This window comes from Protobothrops mucrosquamatus, unplaced genomic scaffold (genome assembly GCF_001527695.2).
Source record: "Protobothrops mucrosquamatus isolate PMUCROS unplaced genomic scaffold, P.Mucros_1.0 scaffold1339, whole genome shotgun sequence".
NCBI classification, from domain to species: Eukaryota; Metazoa; Chordata; class Lepidosauria; order Squamata; family Viperidae; genus Protobothrops; species Protobothrops mucrosquamatus.
The window spans coordinates 31799-55000 of record NW_015387536.1 but is presented as its reverse complement, the minus strand read 5'-3'; the positions used below and the strand labels follow the sequence as shown (position 1 = coordinate 55000).

At 44.6% G+C, this 23202-nt stretch overlaps 1 protein-coding gene across 1 annotated transcript; it reads left to right on the top strand.

Annotated features, from left to right (window-relative positions):
* The first annotated feature begins 657 nt into the window (after positions 1–657).
* On the top strand, positions 658–21745 carry SLC3A2 (solute carrier family 3 member 2). The gene is made up of 10 exons (XM_015821516.2): positions 658–714; positions 8046–8526; positions 12157–12330; positions 14210–14310; positions 14956–15024; positions 15290–15354; positions 16035–16239; positions 19893–20036; positions 20181–20291; positions 20977–21745. The coding sequence occupies exons 1-10, from the start codon at positions 658–660 to the stop codon at positions 21319–21321; spliced, it is 1752 nt and encodes a 583-aa protein (XP_015677002.2). The 3' UTR covers positions 21322–21745.
* Positions 21746–23202: the final 1457 nt, after the last annotated feature.

The following is a 23202-nucleotide window of genomic DNA, read 5'->3' as shown; positions in this document are numbered from 1 at the left end:
GAGAAAGATAAAGGAGGAAAGGAAGGAAATTGAGAGATAATCTGTGAGAGGAGAAGGGAAGGAAGGAAGGTAACAGTTGCATGTGAGGAAAAAAGGGGAAGGAAGGTTAAAAAAGAAAGCAAGTACTGTGTGAGAGAGGAGACAGGAAGCATGGAAGGAAGGAGAGACTAAAAACGAAGAAAGGAAAAGAAAAAAAAGAGGAAAAAAAGATTGTTTACGCCAGTTCTAAGTACAATCATACTTTTACTTCTTACAACATAACCTCTCTCCTATCCATAATCCTGTCTAATCATTAGAAACATAAACCATAAGTTGATTTTTTTTTCTGTTTTATGGAAAGCCTACAAAGGGTTGGCAATAGGCAATAAAAGTAGATAATTATCTTCTCTAATCAAAGAAGTCACTTTAGCCATCTCAGCAAGTTCGGTCCCTTTCAGCCATCCTCCCTCCCTTGTGGGTCAGACCAAATCTTAACATCCTTGTGCCTACAACAATGTGGTTTTCTGTCTCTGTTGCTGATCCTAGCTCAGCTCTGTGTGTTTGCTTGGCAGACAGACAGGTCTTGATTTGGCCTTTAAAAAAAGATCCAGGACAGATCACCCTCCGGGGAATCCAGACAGCTGCCTTGCGTAAGAAAATCTTGTACTGTCCGGAGCTATGAAACCTGATCTCCCGAATACTGAACAATATTCAGTATACGATTTACAACTATTGGTAGCAACCAAGTTACAACACCACTGAAAAAAGTGATTTACAACCAGTCCTCACACTTACGACCATCACCGTGTCCCAGAGTCACGTGATCAAAATGTGAGCGCTTGGTAAACCAGCACGAGATCCCAGAATCACCATTTGTGATCTTCCCAGCCAGCTTCCAACAGGCAAAAATCAATGGGGAAAAGTCAAGATTCGCTTAAACCGTAGCCAAAAAAGGTCGTAAAATCAATGGGAATCGGAACGTCTCACTTAGCAACACATTCCAGTCCGAATTGTCGTAAACCGAGGACTCTAAAATGGATCCCTCTCCAGTTGTCCAATCTGGACATCTAGCCAAAGATACTCATTTTACAAATGACCCTTTTGCACTCTTTCTCAACTTCCCTCCAAGGGATCTCTCCCCAAAGCGTCTCTGAAAAAGGATCTCTTTGCTGTTTACGTCTCGATGCAGCCTGTGATCCATGCGTGATCTTTTCAAGCTTCCTAGAACTTTGAGATCTTTATTTGGGTCATCTAGGTACAACTGGGTGACCTTTCCCAGTTAATTTTATTCACCCCAGCCAGTCGCAACAAAATCCTGTCGATAAATATAGATCTTGCCCTGACTACCGTTGAATCCTCTGCAGTTAATATTCGGGAATTTTTTATACAGGTAGGCCACAATGACGCCCAAACTTTCTGTCGCTAAGGGAGACATTTTTTAAGGGAGTTTTGCCCCCTTTTATGACGTTTCTTAGTTGTTAAATAAATCACCGTAGTTGTTAGTGACTTGGTTGTTAAGTGGATCGGGCTCCCCCTTTGACTTTGCTTGTCAGGTGTGTGTGTGTGTGTGTGTGTGTGTGTGTGTGTATGTATGTATGTTTTTAAAATTTTAGATTGCTGACAAAGAATTAAGGGATAACTGGAATATCCATTTCGAACTTTTTAGTTCTTTTCAACCAGACATATGTATGTATGTAGGATATAGGTGAACTTTTTTTAAAAAAATGAGCTAAATATTTTTTCTTTCCGCCAAAAAACTCATGAATGACCAGCAAAACTCCGTACACCAATCTATTAAGTCTGCACTAAACAGGATGAAACTTGCCCTTTTCAGGGGCAAAAATACATTGGGACTCGTGCATTAATAATGGACTTCTTTTTTTTAAAAAAAGTTTAAATTGCCAGGAAAAAAACAAAGCAATTTTGGATAATTGCAAAAAGGAAGTAAGGACTCCTGAGAATTTTTCATATAAACAGCCCAACAAACCACTTAAAAAGAAAAACAAAAAAAGCTGTTTGTAAACCAGGCTTGGCACATCCTGCTAAGTTGGGACTCAATCCAACTAACTCTGATTTAATCGGATCGTGGCTTGGAGAGATGTGCAAGCTGGTTTCATTAAATCCATCTCCTTTTTCAATCTCTTTGATGGATCAGAGGCCTTTCTAGAGTTTTTCCAGATCCTTTAATCTTTCTGTCCCACCTAGGTTTTCTGTTTCTCATCACACAGTTCTGTTTGTGTCTAGTTTTCCAACCCCTGGAGCTTTCTCCAAAAGGAGGAGGGAGCTGTACAGCTGTCCTGATGGTTTATTTTGTTTTATTTTATTTTTGATTCTGAGAATTGGTCTCGTGTTTTGGCTGGAGGGAACGTTCGTGGAGGCTATGTGTCTGGTGAGAATCCTATGCTTGGGATGGTTGGTGGGAGACAATTCCTGATGGGATCTTTCTCGGCAACTTTTAAGATACTTGGACTTCAAGTCCCAGAATTCCCCAGCTCACCTGCTGGCTGGGGAATTCTGGGAGTTGAGGTCCACCCGCCTTAAATCAAGCTGGCTGGGGAATTCTGGGAGTTGAAGACCACCCATCTTAGAGCATGCTGGCTGGGGAATTCTGGGAGTTGAAGTCCACCCATCTTAGAGCATGCTGGCTGGGGAATTCTGGGAGTGGAAATCCACCCACTTAAAAGCATGCCTGGCTGAGGAATTCTGGGACTTGAGGTGGTGGTGGGGAAAGCAACAGGGCCATTAACTAAACCTGCTCTTTGATCTCTAGAAATCTTAGCGCAGACTTCTCCAGTTTCAAGTTTATCCCTGCTGTGATGAGGGCTAGGAACTTGTTTTGTTTATCTGGAAGAGGAAGGGAGGGAGGGAGGGAGGGAGAGAGAGAGAGAGAGAGAGAGAGAGAGAGAGAGAGAGAGAGAGAGAGAATTAGAAGGAAAATTAGATTGAATAAATGATAGACAGATGATAGATGACTAGAGGGAGAAATAGATTAGATAGATAGATAGATAGATAGATAGATAGATAGATAGATAGATAGATAGATAGATAGATAGATAGATAGATGGATGGATGGATGGATGGATGGATGGATGGATGGATGGATGGATAGATGATAGATGATAGATAGATAGATAGATAGATACAAATAGATATATAGATATAAAGGTATACAGATAGATAGATAGATAGATAGATAGATAGATAGATAGATAGATAGATAGATAGATATAGAGATAGGATAGAGAGAGAGAGAGAGAAAAGAGAAAAAAGAGAAAGAAAGAGAGAAAGAAAAAAGGAAGAGGAAAGAGAAAGAAGAAAGAGAAAGAAAGAAAGAAAGAAAGAAAGAAAGAAAGAAAGAAAGAAAGAAAGAAAGAAAGAAAGAAAGAAAGAATTTTTTAAAGTGGTTGAACCTGTAATATTAACTAACTTCTCTTTTGCTGGAAGAATTGATTCCTACCCTTTCAAAACTTTCCAAAATAACATGTTTTTCAATCGTCCTCTTATCAGAAAACTCTCCTAAATGGGAAACTGCAGATTCCTGACCTAGAGGAAAACTTCAAAGTCCACAGCATGTTTTCACCTGCATTTCAGTTCCCAGACCCCTGCAGTTGTATGTGGGGAGGGGGGGCAGGCTGTTGACAAGTTTTGCTAAGGGGTTTTGGGTGAATTCCAGCCACCCCAGCTGTGGGGATGTTATCTTCCCTCTGAAAGGCAGATAAACACGAAGCTGCAATGTCAGTTAATTTTTCCCCCAGCCCTGGCCGAGATCCAGCTGAGCGCTTCAGAAGAACAGGGGCAGCGGCTTTTAACTTCGCAAGGAAAGGGATTCTTGGAATCAGATGCGAGCACATGGTGTAAACACGCACCTCCGATGTTTGGGGAAAGCATGTTTTCAGGGTCCTAAACAAGCCTGTGGCCTTGTTTAATCCACCTTCCTGCTCTGTTTGTTAGCAGACAAACATTGATCAGGTAAACATTGCCATTAAATGTGGCTTATCAGCCAATTTCCAAGCACCAGGCAGTTAGGAAACAAGGGGGGGGGGGAGGAAATAAACAGATTTGAGGATTTTGATCCCACTGTTTGGATATCAGATTAAAATGCTGTAGATTTTGTCAGGGTTGAAATCTGCTGTGCCGTAATGAAATCTGTACATATTTGAGAAGTGGGATACAGCTAATCCTCAGGTTATGACAACAACAACAATAATAATAATTTGAATGTTCAGTTGACTGAAGTTCACGTCTAATGAATAATAATAATAATAATAATAGTAGTTGTAGTAGTAATAGTAGTAATAATAATAATAATGTTGGAAGGTACCTTGGAGGTCATCTAGTCCAGCCCCCTGCTCAGGCAGGAAACCCTAATTGGGACAAGAACATCCATGGCTAAGTGAGACTGTCATTAAGTGAGCCAGGCCCAATTGTACAGCCTTTTTTGCTGTGGTCGTTAAATGGATCCCTGCTGCCCTTAAGCGAATCGTGTCATTCAGCGAATCCCCCGTCCCCCACCGATTGCTGGTTGGAAGCCGGCTGGCAAATGGGGATCACATGACCCCGGGACACACACCACAAAACATCATAAATACATGCTGAATTTTGATCCCGCGATTACGGGGATGCTGTGACCGTCGGAAGTAGGATCAGTTCTAAACCCCTTTTTCCAGCATCGTCCTAACTTCAAACCATCACTGAACAAAGGCTGGCTGGGGGATTCTGGGAGTTGAAGTCCATCCATCTGGGCCAGAGGAATAAATAAAGCAGGAGTCAGGTTCTCCATACAATGGTCCTTTTAAAAACAATTGCCTGAAGCAACTCAAGGCTGGTTATTATTAAATCCATAGTACAAAGAGTTGAAAGCGGGGGTTGTTGACCCAGATCAGACAGGAATTAGCTGGCCAGATGTTTTAGGGAAGGCAAGGAAACTAGGTTCCTTCTTTGTTTGTCTAAAAGTTGTTTATCTGCTTTAGAGCGAAGAGGGGGAGAGGGAGGGCAGGTTTTTGCAAAGCTGGGCTAATAAAGTCCAGGCTGTTTTAAGGTGGAGGAATCAGAATGAAGGATATTTTTAATTTTGGCTAAGAGAAGTCGAGGGATCGTACAGGAGCTCACTTCACCAAATTGAGGTCCTTGCAAAGATTTAGGGAAAGAGAGAGAGAGAGAGAGAGAAAGAAAAGAAAGAAAGAAAAAAAGAAAGAAAGAAAGAAAATAAATTAGAAGGATAATTAGATTAAATAGATGATAGACAGATGATAGATAATTGGAGAAATATATTAGATAGATAGATAGATAGATAGATAGATAGATAGATAGATAGATAGATAGATAGATAGATAGATAGATAGATAGATAGATAGATAGATAGATGATGGATGGATAGATAGATAGATAGATAGATAGATAGATAGATAGATAGATAATGGATGGATGGATGGATGGATGGATGGATGGATAATAGATAGATAGATAGATAGATAGATAGATAGATAGATAGATAGGGTGGGAGTGACCTAATGGCATTGCTGGGAAAGAAAAGAAAGAAAGAAAGAAAGAAAGAAAGAAAGAAAGAAAGAAAGAAAGAAAGAAAGAAAGAAAGAAAGAAAGAAAGAAAGAAAGAAAAAAAGAAAGAAAGAAAGAAAGAAGAATTTAGTACAAAGAGGCATGGTGAAGTGTTTATAATGCCTTGGTAAGGCCACACCTGGAATACTGCATCCAGTTTTGGTGTCGGTTGTTATTGCCGATGGCTGTAAATGTAGGGGGTCTGCATTCTCCACCCATCTCACAAAAGCCTCCCGCAGACACTTGGCAAGGCTGCCATTGAAAGCCGAGAACAATAGATCACTTCTTGCAATTGTCCAAAGAGGATGCTTGCTCCTTTGATCCCCCCCCCCCCGTTGATGGAGTGTGCAGCCCTGACACAAACACACACACACAATGCAACATACCCATTTCTGGTGTGTTTCTAAAAAAAAAATGAAACTTGAGCCCAACAGTAAGATCAGAAGGACTTGTGCGCTGGGAAGATATTAAGGTTTATTGTCTCTTTAGTCGTGTTTCTCAACCTTGGCAACTTTAAGAGGGGTGGGCTTCAATTCCCAGAATCCCCCATCCAGCTTTAAGATGGGTGGACTTCAACTCCCAGAATTCCCCACGCAGCATGTTTTAAGACGGGTGGACTTCAACTCCCAGAATCCCCCTCGCCGTGCTTTAAGATGGACATCAACTCCCAGAATTCCCCAGCATCCACTCATCATAAAGTTGAGGAACACTGCAGATTTGTTATCTGGAGTCTCAAGGAATACTTTCTTGGGTGCCAATGATTAAACTCTGGTTTAACCATTAAACCAGAGTTCCCTGAGGCCAGCAAAACTCTTCAATGGCCCCCAGCCTATCCATCCTCAAGCTTCACAAAGCTGTCATTTTTGAATGTGACAGAAAAGGGAAATTCCTAAATAACTTGGAAAGTTATCCCCTGCTCATTAAAGACCATTAAACCGACATTTAAGTTAGTTTTTTACCCAAGGTTTAAAGCGGTTCTATTTTTTTTTTAAGGGTTTCCACCTAGCATAGCATAGAGAGAGAAAAAAAGTGGGATATTTAAACACCGAAACGTTTCCTCATTATGGATAATCAGAATTAAGAATGGCGTGCGAATGCTTCCGGCCTGGAAGATTTTAAGCAAGCCTCCAGTGCGAAGGGCAGTCTACCTGCGAGTATTCTTACTGAGAAATTGGTCAGCAGAGGCAAAAAAAAAAAAGAGAGCTTGGCTCACATAAGGCATTTGGCAAAGCTTTTAAACCAGGGCTCCCCAAACGTGGCCACTTTTAAGACCTGTGGACTTCAACTCCCAGAATCCCCCAACCAGCTAGCTGGAGAATTCTGGGAGTTGAAGTCCGCGAGTCTTAAAAAGTTGCCAAGTTGACTGGGGAATTCTGGGAATTCAAGTTGCCAAGTTTGGAGATCCCTGGTTTAAACCCTGGAACCGCTACTCCACCCCATCTATTTCCCCGGGACTACAATCCCCAAAGTTCCCAGCTAGCACCCCAGGGGGCATTATTCTCTGCCATGGGTTGAAGCGATCGGCACCCCCTTCGTACATTGCCCCCCCCAAAAGAATGGAAAGCGTTCCTAAGGGGCTAGTTCTGATGATATAAAGCCTCCAGGTTTAGGGGCAGTCTACCTCTGCCCAGGTAGCCAACACCGACGTTTGGCACCTTGGACAGCGCCGATGCAGCTGCAATGCCCCAGCGATGCCTGGTGTCTTTGGGCCGGTGGGGGTCTGTCTGGCAGAACCTCCCCATCTCATGGAAGTCTACCTGGAAATCTAGTCGCTCCCATTCTTCCTGGGCTGAGCTCGGCTGGCGGGGATCCGATCCACCTTAAGGGAGCCCGGGAGGCGGATCGGGGGCGGAGGCTCCCTCCGTCTCTACTTGAGCTGCCGGCCGGCTGGAGCGGGTTCTCAGATCAGATCTAACCGGATTCCCCACGGATCTCCAGGTCGAAGGAGCTCGGCGTCCACTTTTCTTCCAGGTAGCGCTTGGTTGGGGCCGGGGATGATGGGAGGTGGAGGGGTGACCACCCCACCACCACCCCCGATTCCTCCTGGCAAAGGGATCAAGTCACCTAAAAGAGATCAAAAATGCCTTGAAAAGGATCTCTCTGAAACCCCTCGCGGGCTGCGAGATTCCCACAGGCCACGTGGGGCTCCCCTGCCCATATTCCCCAGCCGCCAGGAGGATGGGATTTGTGATCAGGCCCAGCCAGGGAGGGAGGGAGAGCACCGACTCTGGAAAAGTCTAGACCAGCGTTGTTACCCCTATCCTGAACGCAGTGTCTCCCCGGAGTGAGACATCTAGTTTTAAGGCTTACCCCCTCACTCAGAAGACTAGCTTCTCAGGCTGTCCTCCCCGCAGGGAGAAGACTAGCATCTCAGGCTCTGAAAAGGTCTAGAGTAGACCAGCATTACTCCACCTATCCTTAGCGCAAGGTCTCCCCTGTAGGGAGAAGGCTAGCGTCTCGGGTTCTCCCTTCACTTAGAAGACTAGCTCCTCAGGCTGCCCCCTCGGAAGACATCACCTCGGGGTCTCCTTTCCGCAGGTGACAGCATGAGCTCCCCTGGCGTGACTCCCGAGCTGGACATGAAGGACGTGGAGCTGAACGAGATGGACCCCGAAAAGCAGCCCATGAACGCCTCTTCGCCCCTGGCCGGCTCTCCGGGCAGCCTGGGCGAGAAGAACGGGGTGGTGAAGGTGAAGATGGAGGAGGAGGAAGAGGAGGCCGAGATGGCGGCCAAATTCACCGGCTTGACCAAGGAGCAGCTGCTCCAGGTGGCCGGCACCCCCGGCTGGGTCCGGACCCGCTGGGCCCTGCTGGTCCTCTTCTGGCTGGGCTGGCTGGGCATGCTGGCGGGGGCCATCGCCATCATTGTCCAGGCCCCCCGCTGCAAAGACCTGCCCAAGCAGGACTGGTGGCAGAAAGGAGGGATCTACCGGATCCTGCAGGTGGAAGGCTTCCAAGATTCGGGCAGCGACGGCACAGGCGACCTGGCAGGTGAGTTGGGGATGATGGGTTAGGGTGGTGCAAAAGGGAGTCGGCCTTGAGCCCCAAGACTGACTCTCTCTCTGGCTCTGGTGGGGATCCATCCAGCTCCTGGCAAAAGGGATCTCCTTGCTTGGAATTCCTGAAAGATCCCGGGATCTTTCTGCAATCATCTAAGGTCTAATCAAGACCCACTCGGCTGGGTTGATTGGGGCTTCTCCCTTAACCCTAAATGATAATTTAAGTTTGGGGGGGGGTTTCCTTAATTTGGGGTGCTTCCACTTCCCCACTCCCAAGAGGTGGATCCGTTCAACCGCCTCTTCTTCGCCTTGGAGCCCTCCTTTCTCCCCCCCCCCAAGCCTCCCCAAATATATCAGCCTACTCCAGAGTCTGCTCCAAAGCCAGTGGATTTTAAAGAAAGGGAACCTGGAGACCCCCCCTCCCCGGGGTCATTTGGGTACTAGACATTGCTGGGATGGGGGGGCTTGGATGGTTGGGGGGGAGATCGCCCCCCAACCATCCAAGGGAAGCCATGCCAGCCGCCGTGGACCGCCCTGCTCAAAAGCCAGTTTTAGCCGGCTGGAGCTTTTCCTGTAGTAACTGCTGAGTAGTGTTTCATCAGCTCTTGACGTCAGTGCAAAAGCTGAGTCAGCTCCGGGCTGGTTGGGTGAAGGACTGTCTCTTCTCCTCCTCTCTCTTTATTCCTCCCTCCTCACACACACACACATTTCTTTCCTTTTTTTTCTTTTTTTTTCTTTCCTCTCTTTCCTTCCTTTCGTTTTGCTTTCTTCCGTTCCTTCTTTCTGTCTTGAATCTTTTTTTTTCTTCCCTTCATTTCTTTCATTCATTGCCTTCCTGTCTGCCTGTCTGTCTTTGGTTTCTTGTTTTTGTTGTCTTTCGTCTGTCTGTCTGTCCGTCCCTTTCTCTGACTTTTTTCTTTAATCATCTTTAATTCTTACTTTCCTTCCTTCCTTCCTACTCTCCTTCCTTCCTTCCTTCCCTCCCTCCCTCCCTCCCTCCCTCCTTTCTTTCTTTCTTTCTTTCTTTCTCCTCCTTTCCTTTCCTTTCCTTTCCTTACTTCCTACTTCTTTCTTTCTTTCTTTCTTTCTTTCTTTCTTTCTTTCTTTCTTTCTTTCTTTCTTTCTTTCTTTCTTTCTTTCTTTCTTTCTTTCTTTCTTTCTTTCTTTCTCCTCTCCCTTCCCTGCCCTTCCTGTCCTCTGTTCCTTGAATTTTTAAGACACTTTTCTGCTGGATTGGTGTCCTTTGACCCATGGCCCAAACTTTTCCGGGAATTTGCTCCAATGTTGTGAAACTCCACAAACAGTTGCCGATCTTGTGCAGGGACTAGTCAGTTTCTCTGGAGGTTCCCCCTCGCCCTCTGGTGGTGTCCCTGACTTTGCAGAGCTTCAACCTTCCAAAAGAGAAATACTCCACAGCAAGGAGAATCCAGGCAGCAGCAAACGCTTCATTGCTCGCTGTCTAGATCTTGACAGGATTATATATTTTACTGTAACTCCCCCGCAAAAGTTCATGGCCCACATTTTTATTCCCCAGCCTGTTTTTGCAGTCTTGAGGACCGGAAACTTGAGTTCCTATTGTTTCTAATTAAGTCTCTTTGTAACATCCTTGTAATATAGAGCATCCTTGTTCCAAAGGTTGACCCTGGGCGTAAGAGGTTCAAAACAACAACAAGGAAACGGCATGCCTCTTGTCCCCATTGGACGCCCACAACAATCTTGCGAAGTAGGCCAGGCTGAGAATAAAGAATGGGTTGAGGCCCTGCCCCGTTCATTTTGCTCGGAGCTCATTAACCACTGACCCATAATGGGTTAGGACTTGTTGGATTGAAGTGGAGGCGTTTGGGATGATGGATGCCACGCCCAACGCCCAACGCCAAACTCAAACCAGCCCAAACTTGATAACAGCCACAGTCCTATAAACAGACATTTCGACTGGAGGATGGAAAGGAAGGTGGTTAAGATTTGAGGCAGTGAGTCCGGCCTGATGCATTTCCTCAGGAGCCAAGCCCTTACAGAAAGTTAAGGTTGATGGGGTTCCGGGAGGTCATCTAGTCCAACCCCAACTCGGGGTGCAAATTCGCCCTCTGCCGTGCCTTCCAAAGGATGCAATTTGCAGCCGGGATTTCTCTGTTGGTCCTCTAAAAAAAAATTCCCCACTGCCTCCCAGGTTGTGATTGTGCAACTACACACAGCAGTTAACCTGCTCAAGCAATGTGCAGTTAAATGCTCCACAATGCCTCTCTTTTCTGAGTTGGCTGGCTGAATAAATTCTCCGCTCCGTTTCCGTTCGGATTAAGTGCGGATCACGGCAGCCCCGAAACGGTTCAACGGAGCAAATTAAAAGGATTAAAAAGTAAAAAAAAAAAAACACAACAAGCCCGAATTGCTCATTCAGGCTGGCAATGTGTAACCTTGAGCAAAGATTAGACAAAGCATTCGGCACGCATGTTTGAGTTTGCAGAACAGAATCTGGGATGCTGGCCAGGAACTCTGCCCGCTCCGGATGAAACTGGGTTTATGTTGAAAACCAGCGACCCAGCTGGATGTGACCTGCTTTCTTTTGGAACCAATCCAGATGTTATTTCTCGGCTTTCCCTAATGAGACGGCTTCGGAATTTCTCAATTTAATCGGGCAGGTTTTATCAGAATACTTAAAATTATCCTTCCAATTAAGAAGTTGCAACTCTTTTACAAATAACCCTGGACTTCTAGCCACAATCGGGACCAGGATTTCCGCGGCTAAGCCAGGCGGTTGTTAATGTGACTTTGTGCCCAATTTGACAATCTTTTGGGCCCCGGTTGGTAAGCGAATCCCTGCCATTCTAAGTGAACTGTGTGGTCGTTAAACGAATCTGGCTTCCCCCGTTGATTTTGCTCGTCAGAAACCGGCTGGGAAGGTTTATGGGACCCCGGGATGCTGCAGCAGTCATAAATACGTGCCGGTTGCCAGGCGTCCGAATTTGGATTACGTGAGTGTGAGGACGCTGTGACGGTCGTAAGTACGAGGATCAGTCCTGAGTCGTTTTTTCCAGGGCCATTGTAACCTAAATTGAAGGTTATAAGTTGAGGACTAGCGGCATTACCTCTTCCCGCGGAGTCTCATCTTATTTTCAGAAAACGGGGCACGCTGATCTTGTTACAGGACGTAGTCCTCGACTTAACGACGGTTCGTTTAGCGCACACTCGAAGTTACAACTTTGAAGGGGCGGAAAAAAGCACCGTTTTTCACACTTTACGACCGTCGCAGCCTCCCCGTGGGTCATGTGATCAGACTCCAGACACTGGGCAACCGACTCACATTTATGATGGTCGCGGTGTCCTGGGGTCACGTGATCCCCTTTTGCAACTTTCTGACAAGCTAAGTCGATTCATTTAACGACCGTGTCACTAACTTAACAACTGCAGTGATCCCCTTAACAAGCCTGGCCAGGAAGGTCGTAAAATAGGGCAAAACCCATTTAACAACGGTCTCCCTTAGCAACGAAAAGTTGGGGCTCAGTTGTCAAGAGCCACCCACACAAATCGTCAGAAGGCTGGCCTTGGGCGCTAAAGAGAGTTCTGAAAATGTGATATTTTTTTTTCAGCCTTGGGATAAACTTGGCTTCCTTTTTTTTGCTTTTAGGGGTGAAAGAGAGGATGAGCTATTTAAGCAAGCTGAAAGTGAAAGGTTTTGTCATCGGCCCTCTGCACGTGAACCCCGAGGATCAGCCCTACAGCACCAACCTCCAAGACGTGGACCCAAAACTGGGCACCTTGCAGGACTTCAGAGATGTTGTGCAGGCCGCGAAGAAGAAAAGTAAGTGGGGAAAATATATATTTATTTCAATGCGTTATGTTTTCTAACATAATGTATTTCAATGTTTGTGTGTGTGTGTGTGTGTGTGTGTATAATATATATACACCAAACTCAAGATAATTCTTCTCCCCTGTCTCATAGCTGACAAAGTGAGAAAGAGCCTGTGGCCTAGAGGTTAATACATCTGCCTAACATGCAGACAGCCCAGGTTCGAATCTCAGAAGGGTATGTCTGGTTGAAAAGAACTAAACAGTTCGAAATGGCTATTCCAGTTCTCCCTTAATTCTTTGTTAAGTTGGTTAACATGAGCCTTTTAGAATCCAGAGCTTAATGTTGATATAATTTTTTTTTGCTATCTTTAAAGATTTTAGTTAGCTAACTCATCATTGTGTTAATACAGCGCTTAACATATCTTTTATCTTTTATTTGTTTAATTGTAATTAGTTTGATGCAAACTGGCTAGAGTTGTTGAGAATTGGGTGGCATACAAGTTTAATCAATGCTTTTTTTGTAAAAAAAAAAAAAAAAAAAAAAGGTGCCAGAACTCACACACGTCATACAACCTGCCTTGCCTACCCTACAAGGTTCCATCTCAAAAAGGTGCCGGAACTCCGTTCTGGGCGTTCTATGACAAAAAAAGCCCTGAGTTTAATTAATAATAATAATCCAGTCTAAATATCTGGCTGACTGTGCAAGGAATTATAATAAGAATAATAATCTCCAGTTAATACTGTTTAGGGACCACCGTGCCTAAGTAACATTTGTTTTGTGCCTTGCAAGACAATAAAACAATATTTTTGTTTCCCAAAAGAAGGAAGAATATTTTGGAGGTTGCACTGGTTATGCAATTTCATGAAAAATATCTTTTAATTCCCTTCCTGTTGACAGTATTTGTCTCGTTTCTCAATCAGCCTGAGATGTTCTGAAGTTAGACGGTGAACAAACAAAGAAGGGTAGGGCCTATATATTTCACAACTAAGGCTATGTAAATATACATTTAATTTAATTTAGATACATTTTAAACAAGGCTTTGTCGATTGACTCATCCTAAATGTAGGCCAGGTTTCAACCTGAAATATTGTTTTTTTTTCTGTTTTGGCTCTGCCCAAAAATCGAATGGAAATAAAGTTAAAACAAGAATGGGTTGAAGCAGGCGTGACTTTTGTTCACGGATGTAGCTCTACAGGAAGTCCTCAGCTTACAACTATTTGTTTAGTGACAATTCAAAGTTACAACGGCACTAGAAAATAGGACTTACAACTGTTTTTCACACTTAACAACAAATGCAGCCTCCCCAGGGTCACGTGATCAAAATTCAGACGCTTGGCAACTGACTCGTATTTGTGACGGTTGCTGTGTCATGTGATCCCCTTTTACAAACTTCTGACAAGCAATGTGAAATTTTGGGCTCAGTTGTGGTCGACCTGCTAACTAAAATCTTTAAAGATAGCAAAAAAGAAAAAGAAAAAAAGATTTTATATCAACATTAAGCTCTGGATTCTAAAAGGCTCATGTTAACCAACTTAAGAGGGCTTAAATTGTGCATCTAAAGGTGCTCTGGACAGTGAGATGGGCAACAGATCAATTGAATAATAGATAAAAATATGTATAAATAAAAATAAAGTTGATAAACAGCTGCCTAGAGCACTATTTCTTTGTTGCAGCCTATCTTGCTATAGGGCTACTCTAGGCAGGTTAAAAATATTTCAAAGCATTTCATTACATAATAGCAGTTCTTGTTTTAAGGTCTGTACTTTGCTGTTGCTTGTTGCTTACTCTTACTAAAAAGAAACAAAGAAAAAAGAGAAAAAAAATTGCCCCAAAAAGTAATTACAATTAGAAGTGATTTGTTGTGAGGTAACCTATCTCTCTTTTTCAGGTTTAAAGGTTATCTTGGACCTGACGCCTAACTATCGTGGCCAGTTACCCTGGTTTAGCCAAGATGTGTGGCTTAAGGGTGATTTCCAGAATAAAATGAAAGTAAGTGAGGAAAAGAGGGGAAAAAAACAACTAGAAAATTATTAGGAGGATCTAATCAGGGAATGTGTAGTTAATACAAGTAGATCTCCATTTACAACTCTGCATTCGTGACTGAAAAAGTGACTTAGGACCAGTCCTCACACTTACGACATCCCCACAGTCATGGGATCAAAATTTGGACGCTTGGCAAACCAGCATGTATTTACAACGGTCGCAGGGTTTCGAGATCACTTGATCACCATTTGTGACCGACAAGTCACGTCGGTGAGGGAAGCCGGATTCGCATAACGACCGTGTGTGATTCACTTAAGAACTGCCGCGATCTGCTTAACAGCCCTGACCGAAAAAGGTCGTAAAATCGGGCACTTATCAACCGCCTTGCTTAGCAACTGAAATTCTGGTGCCAGGTGTGGTTGTAAGTCAAGGACTAGAATCTTGGGAAGTTGTTTTAAGCTGGGAATATCTTTGCTGGTGCAGCTCCATTAAAACCTGATTTATTTTTTTTTCTTGACCCAAACTTAATTGGCCGAGATTGGAGGGGAAGTCAATCCAACTGTCGCAGCTCGGTGTAAGGGGGTAGCATACTGGGGGAATCACTGAGGACTATTAACTTGTCTCGTTCTGTTCTTGCCATCCACCCTACAGGAAGCCATCCAGTTTTGGCTGAGGGAAGGAGTGTCTGGGATCCAAATCGGAAGTGTGGAGCATTTAAACGTAAGCAGGTTCGCCCCTCCTTGGCCCCCTTTCCATCTGGGGGGAGGAGCCTGGTTTAGCCTGGGCTTGACTGCTGCTGTCCCTTTTAATTTCATCGCCCTTGCAACGACTTGCAGAGTTGCAGACTGGAAAGCCAATTGCCGCGGGGTCTCTGTTTTGGGGGAAAGGGGAGGTCCCATGCAAGAAGGATAATGTAGGGGTGCTAAAACCTGGGGAAGGGGACTCCAGTCGCAACCAACACCCCGCAATCCCGTTTATTCGACAGGATTCCCAACTCTTGAGCGAGTGGAAGAACTTAACGGAACAAGAGAACATTGATGATCAGGCCAGGTGGGTGAAAATGGGCAATGCTCTCATAACAACCATCTTTCTTTCTTTCTTTCTTTCTTTCTTTCTTTCTTTCTTTCTTTCTTTCTTTCTTTCTTTCTTTCTTTCTTTCTTTCTTTCTTTCCTTCTTTTTTCTCTCTTTCTCTCTCCCTTCCTTCCCTCCTTCCCTTTTCTTTCTTTCCTTTATTCCTTCCTTCCCTTCCTTCTTCCCTTTCCTTTCTTTCCTTCTTTATTCCTTCCTTCCCTCCCTTCTTCCCTCCCCTTTCTTTCCTTCTTTATTCCTTCCTACTTCTTTCTTTCTTTCTCCTCCTTTCCTTTCCTTTCCTTTCTTCCTACTTCTTTTTTTCTTTCTCTTCTCTTCCTTTCCTTTTCCTTTCTTTCTTTTTCTTTGTTTCCTTTATTCCTTCCTTCCCTCCCTTCTTCCCTTTCCTTTCTTTCCTTCTTTATTCCTTCCCTCCCTTCTTCCCTTCCCTTTCTTTCTTTATTCCTTTCTACTTCTTTCTTTCTTTCTCCTTTCCTTTCCTTACTTCCTACTTCTTTTTTTCTTTCTCTTCTCTTTCTTTCTTTCTTTCTTTCTTTCTTTCTTTCTTTCTTTCTTTCTTTCTTTCTTTTTCTTTCTTTTCCACTTAACAATGGAAATTCTGGTCGTAAATCAAGGACCACCTGTACTTCTTCTCTTACAGGGTCCTGATTGCCACGACTGATCTTAGAGACCCTCGAGAGGTTTTCTCGCTTCTGAACGAAACCTCCGGGGTGGACCTGCTCACCAGCCAGTACCTTCATGAGCTGTTGAGACCTGATCAGGACGACACCACCCTGGGACACACTGCCCAGAAACTGATCCTAGATTATATCCAAGAAGCTGGAAGCCGATGGCCCGGCTGGAGCGTACGTTTCAAGCTTTGGGATCGAACTGAGTTGTTTAAAGGAGAATATTTGTAGCTTAGATTTGAAACGTGGGCTCTTTGGTGCTTTCTGAGCTTGAGAGTTTTTCTGCAGACATTTCATTACCCAACTGGGTAACAATCTCAGTGCTAGAAAGTTTGCAGAGAGGAGGAGGAGGAGGTGGAAAGGAGGAGGACTGTGGGGTCCTTGGTGCTCTCTGGGCGTGGTGGTTTACCTGCAGACGTTTCATGACCCAACTAGGTAACATCATCAGTGCTAGAAGGGAGAGGGGTTGGCAGTGAGGAGGAGGAGGAGGAGGAGGAGGAAGAAGAAGAAGAAGAAGAAGAAGAAGAAGAAGAAGAAGAAGAAGAAGAAGAAGAAGAAGAAGAAGAAGAAGAAGAAGAGGAAGAGGAGGAGGAGGAGGAGGAGAAGAAGAAGAAGAAGNTGCAGCCTCCCCAGGGTCACGTGATCAAAATTCAGACGCTTGGCAACTGACTCGTATTTGTGACGGTTGCTGTGTCATGTGATCCCCTTTTACAAACTTCTGACAAGCAATGTGAAATTTTGGGCTCAGTTGTGGTCGACCTGCTAACTAAAATCTTTAAAGATAGCAAAAAAGAAAAAGAAAAAAAGATTTTATATCAGCATTAAGCTCTGGATTCTAAAAGGCTCATGTTAACCAACTTAAGAGGGCTTAAATTGTGCATCTAAAGGTGCTCTGGGCAGTGAGATGGACAACAGATCAATTGAATAATAGATAAAAATATGTATAAATAAAAATAAAGTTGATAAACAGCTGCCTAGAGCACTATTTCTTTGTTGCAGCCTATCTTGCTATAGGGCTACTCTAGGCAGGTTAAAAATATTTCAGAGTATTTCATTACATAATTGCAGTTCTTGTTTTAAGGTCTGTACTTTGCTGTTGCTTGTTGCTTACTCTTACTAAAAAGAAACAAAGAAAAAAGAGGAAAAAATTGCCAAAAAAAAAGAAATTACAATTAAAAGTGATTTGTTGTGAGGTAACCTATCTCTCTTTTTCAGGTTTAAAGGTTATCTTGGACCTGACGCCTAACTATCGCGGCCAGTTACCCTGGTTTAGCCAAGATGTGTGGCTTAAGGGTGATTTCCAGAATAAAATGAAAGTAAGTGAGGAAAAGAGGGGGGAAAAAACAACTAGAAAATTATTAGGAGGATCTAATCAGGGAATGTGTAGTTAATACAAGTAGATCTCCATTTACAACCGTGCATTCGTGACTAAAAAAGTGACTTAGGACCGGTCCTCACACTTACGACATCCCCACAGTCATGGGATCAAAATTTGGACACTTGGCAAACCAGCATGTATTTACAACGGTTGCAGGGTTTCGGGATCACTTGATCACCATTTGTGACCGACAAGCCACGTCGGTGAGGGAAGCCGGATTCGCATAACGACCGTGTGTGATTCACTTAAGAACTGCCGCAATCTGCTTAACAGCCCTGACCGAAAAAGGTCGTAAAATCGGGCACTTATCAACCGCCTTGCTTAGCAATTGAAATTCTGGTGCCAGGTGTGGTTGTAAGTCAAGGACTAGAATCTTGGGAAGTTGTTTTAAGCTGGGAATATCTTTGCTGGTGCAGCTCCATTAAAACCCGATATTTTTTTTTTCTTGACCCAAACTTAATTGGCCGAGATTGGAGGGGAAGTCGATCCAACTGTCGCAGCTGGGTTTAAGGGGGTAGCGTACTGGGGGAATCACTGAGGACTATTAACTTGTCTCGTTCTGTTCTTGCCATCCACCCTACAGGAAGCCATCCAGTTTTGGCTGAGGGAAGGAGTGTCTGGGATCCAAATCGGAAGCGTGGAGCATTTAAACGTAAGCAGGTTCGCCCCTCCTTGGCCCCCTTTCCATCTGGGGGGGTGGGTTGGTTTAGCCTGGGCTTGACTGCTGCTGTCCCTTTTAATTTCATCGCCCTTGCAACGACTTGCAGAGTTGCAGACTGGAAAGCCAATTGCCGCGGGGTCTCTGTTTTGGGGGAAAGGGGAGGTCCCGTGCAAGGAGGATAATGTAGGGGTGCTAAAACCTGGAGAAGGGGACTCCAGTCGCAACCAACACCCCACAATCCCGTTTATTCGACAGGATTCCCAACTCTTGAGCGAGTGGAAGAACTTAACGGAACAAGAGAACATTGATGATCAGGCCAGGTGGGTGAAAATGGGCAATGCTCTCATAACAACCATCTTTCTTTCTTTCTTTCTTTCTTTCTTTCTTTCTTTCTTTCTTTCTTTCTTTCTCTCTCCCTTCCTTCCTTCCCTCCTTCCCTTTCCTTTCTTTCCTTTATTCCTTCCTTCCTTCCCTTCTTCCCTTTCCTTTCTTTCCTTCTTTATTCCTTCCTTCCCTCCCTTCTTCCCTTCCTTTTCTTTCCTTCTTTATTCCTTTCCTCCCTTCTTCCCTTTCTTTCCTTCTTTATTCCTTCCTACTTCTTTCTTTCTTTCTCCTCCTTTCCTTTCTTTTCCTTTCCTTTCCTTACTTCCTACTTCTTTTTTTCTTTCTCTTCTCTTCCTTTCCTCTTTCTTTCTTTCTTTCTTTCTTTTTCTTTCTTTCTTCTCCACTTAACAATGGAAATTCTGGTCGTAAATCAAGGACCACCTGTACTTCTTCTCTTACAGGGTCCTGATTGCCACGACTGATCTTAGAGACCCTCGAGAGGTTTTCTCACTTCTGAACGAAACCTCCGGGGTGGACCTGCTCACCAGCCAGTACCTTCATGAGCTGTTGAGACCTGACCAGGACGACACCACCCTGGGACACACTGCCCAGAAACTGATCCTAGATTATATCCAAGAAGCTGGAAGCCGATGGCCCGGCTGGAGCGTACGTTTCAAGCTTTGGGATCGAACTGAGTTGTTTAAAGGAGAATATTTGTAGCTTAGATTTGAAACGTGGGCTCTTTGGTGCTTTCTGAGCTTGAGAGTTTTCCTGCAGACATTTCATTACCCAACTGGGTAACAATCTCAGTGCTAGAAAGTTTGCAGAGAGGAGGAGGAGGAGGTGGAAAGGAGGAGGAGGACTGTGGGGTCCTTGGTGCTCTCTGGGCGTGGTGGTTTACCTGCAGACGTTTCATGACCCAACTAGGTAACATCATCAGTGCTAGAAGGGAGAGGGGTTGGCAGTGAGGAGGAGGAGGAGGAGGAGGAGGAGGAAGAAGAAGAAGAAGAAGAAGAAGAAGAAGAAGAAGAAGAAGAAGAAGAAGAAGAAGAAGAAGAAGAAGAAGAAGAAGAAGAAGAAGAAGAAGAAGAGGAGGAGGAGGAGGAGGAGGAGGAGGAGGAGGAGGAGGAGGGGAGGAGAAGAAGAAGAAGAAAAAGAAGAAGAAGAAGAAGAAGAAGAAGAGGGGGGAGGAGGAGAAGAAGAAGAAGAAGATAATAATGATGATGATGATGATGATGATGATGATGTGGGGTCCTTGATGCTCTCTGGTTTTCTTGCAGACGTTTCATGACCCAAAATAGGTAACGTCCTCCATGCCGGTGCTAATTCCCCTTTGTGGCTCTTGCCTCCCTTCGTTAACTTTTATACAAACTTTTGAAACACTGACACGACAACCTGTTGCGTAACTCAGCTTGTTTTTCTTCGCTGGGATGCTAACGGTCTCTTTCCCTCCCCCCCTTCCCGCAGATCGGTAGATCCGATTTTGGACATTTGGCCCAATCTATGGGGGAGCAGCTGCTTCGCCTCCACCATCTACTCCTTTACACCCTGCCCGGGACCCCCTTCACAGATTACGGAGATGAAATTGGCCTGCGGGACACTTTGGGGCAGGTAAGATCAGCCTCAGAAGGTCGGAGGTGAAGGGGGTTCGTAGGATGCCAGGCGACAAGGTTAGGGCGACGAGGGGTGGGTGTGCTTGATGGTTTTGCACTGGAGGGGCTCTACCAGCAACAATCCTCTTAATTTCTCCTCTAGCCTGCATCCTCCAACATCACACACATGCAGTGGGACAACACGGCGAATTACGGATTCTCACGAGGGCCGCAGCAGGTGGCTGAACCCGAGGCCAGCAACGTCACTGTGCAGGTAAGAGAAATGTGGTGGGAGGGAAGCTAATTTTTACAGGTAAAAGGAACGACGAAAATTTGGGGCAGAGATTCAGGCCAGAGGGTAGAAAGCGGGAGAATGTGAGTTGTAGTCCTGCCTTAGACATAAACGCCGGCTGGGTGACTTTGGGCCAATCGCCAGGAGACGGCGAGTTCTAGTCCCGCCTTGGGCATGAAAGCCGGCTGGGTGACTTTGAGCCAGTCCCCCTCTCTTAGCTTTATAATAATAATCATAAAATAGAAAAAGTCATTGAGAATGAATGAAGAAACGAATATGTTTTGAGACTTTAGAATTCCAACAGTCATCTGCCAGATAACACCCCAGACTTAACAATTGTCAACAAGAAAGAGAAAAAAATCTGGATGCTGGAGGTGGCAGAATAGAAAAGAAGGAACAGGAGAAGATAACAAAATACAAAGACCCGCAAATAGAAGTCAAACGACTGGGGCAAAGGAAAGCAAAGATAGTCCCAATAGCCATGGGTGCTTTGAGTGAATCTCAAAACCTCTGGAGCATCCCTTGAACACCATTGGCATTGACAACATCCCCGTCGGTCAATTGCAAAAGGCAGCTTGCCTCGGAGTGGCTTCTAGGTGACACTAGGTGCACACGCAAGCTAGAAAACGATTGATTTCCACCTGTGTTTTTTTTTTTCCTCTTCCAGGTCCAGCAGGGCCACAAGGGGTCCATCCTGAGCTCCTTCCAAGAACTGAGCGAGCTTCGAACGAAGGAACGCTCCCTTCTGCACGGCGACTTCGACCTGGTGCAAAGCTCTAACCCAGCGGTCTTCTCCTACCTTCGGATCTGGGACCAGAACAAGCGATTCCTGGTGGTGCTCAACTTCGCCTACCAGGAGATCTCGGTCTCCCTCCTTCACTCCCATCTCCCAGCCCAAGTGGAGGTGGAGCTCAGCACCCATGCCGGCCGGGAGGAGAAGCAGCTGGATTTTCAGAACCTCAAGCTCCTTCCCTCGGAAGGCCTTCTCCTCAGCTTCCCCTACGTGGCCTAGTTGGTCTTTCTTCCCGGCACAGTCTGGCCCATCTTCAGAAAGAAGTTCCTCTAAAAGAAGACACTCCAGCCAAGGGTGGCTTCAGATGCCTCTCCTGAACTTACTAACCTCCTTCTTCTGTATTGTCCCACCTGTCTCTGTTACCCCATAGCTCAGCCTTTCTAGACCCCAGATTCCGGTTCCCACAACCAGCTGGTCGGAAGAAAGTCTAGGTGGTTCCTAACCACACGTAGAGGCTGAAGTGGGCCGAGGTCACCTCTGTTCCCTCAACATTCCAGGATACTGCCAATATTTTTCCCTAAAATTTGATATTAGCAGGTCAACACACCATCTTGGAGACAGAGGGAGATGTGAACCTCCATTCTCTCGGGCTGGAGGTGATGGGCTTCCATGAAACGATGGACTACTCAACTTAAGATGGGTGGACTTCAATTCTGAGAATTTTGGGAGTTGAAGTCCACCCATCTTTAAATTGCCAAAGTTGAAATACACTGATCCAGAGTGAAACTTTGTGTTGATCCAGTGCTACCACATATATAAATGCTTTGGGCAAGGGGGACCATGGAGACACTTCCCCCCAATTGCTTTGTCCAGCCCATTTTTGGGTTAATCTTTCCTGATCACTAGTGTGAATTTCGTCCTGTATGTGTTTGGCCCCCTTGAAGATATTCTATCGGACCTAAGCCTAACAAAGTGTGCCAGCTTCTTTTTTTGTGTGGGTGGAACCAGTTTTAATAAATGTCTCTCTTTGCCTTCAGGCTCATCTGGTTTCTGTTGAGTAGGGCAGAGTCTAAGGATATGCATCCACCATTTTAGATCCCTTTGTGGTTTGGTTCAACTTTTATCTGGGGGAAGGAAGGAAATTGCTGTTTTCCTTCCTTCCCTTTCTCCCTCTCTCCTAGTTTTTCTTTTCCTTCCTTCCTTCCTTCCTTCCTTCCTTCCTTCCTTCCTTCCTTCCTTCCTTCCTTCCTTCCTTATTATGACTATGGTTCTGCAAGGGATAAATATATACAGTATATATAAGCCACCTGGGAAAGCCAAGGGAAATCATCAAAATAATTAAAAAATGGAAGTTACAATATTTCGGACATGTGATGCGACACCCAGAAAAATATGTATGTGTGTTTGTGTGTGTGTGTTCAGCTGTGTGGAGCCTAACATTAAGTTGCTTTGAAGTACACATGTTTGGATCAGCGCCTTCTCAGAAAGCTCTGGATTTGCAACAGATGGGAGTTGTAGTCCGATGTATCCCACCCATCGCACATCCTGAAATACATTGTGTTGCTCCAGTGCAGCATTTCTCAACTTTCAATCATTACAAGCTGAGGGGACTTCAAATCCCAGAATTCCCCAGCCCCCCTGCAGGCATGCTGGATGGGGGATTTCTGGAAATTGGAAGTTCCCCCATCTTAATTCCTGCAGTTGTGAAACATCGCTCAGGTCGCGTTTATTCTCAAGATCCTGTTGGATAAACTAATGTATGCTTTAGTGGCTGTTTTAAATACATAGTTGAATTATTGCTAAGCATTTATAATAATAATCATCTTTATTGATTAGCCGTGGGCCATATCAAGTTGCAGAGTTCCAAACACACGTTATATTAAAAGGCAGCAAAAACAATGTAGAATGCAATTAGTTAAACTATAATTCAGGATAAAATAGAAATAAAATACAACGTAAAATGAAATTAGGATAAAATACATTTTTAAAATGAAATTTGAATCAAATGCGGCAATTTAAAATGTGGATAGATAAAATAGGATAAAATTATATTTCACTATATTTCGCTAAGCGTTTAGAATAAGCCAGGCCATTCCCCCCCCCCACAAGAGTATTATGGGCTGTCTTCTTTTGTAAGTAGCGTTTTGCAAATTTAAGATT

Bases quoted from the DNA above. Each gene is read 5' to 3' on its own strand.
- SLC3A2 (XM_015821516.2), top strand. From the start codon at position 658: ATGAAACCTGATCTCCCGAATACTGAACAATATTCAGTATACGATTTA. The intron at 20,037-20,180 runs GTAAGATCAGCC...TTTCTCCTCTAG, and splicing joins TGCGGGACACTTTGGGGCAG to CCTGCATCCTCCAACATCAC. The intron at 20,292-20,976 runs GTAAGAGAAATG...TTCCTCTTCCAG, and splicing joins CCAGCAACGTCACTGTGCAG to GTCCAGCAGGGCCACAAGGG.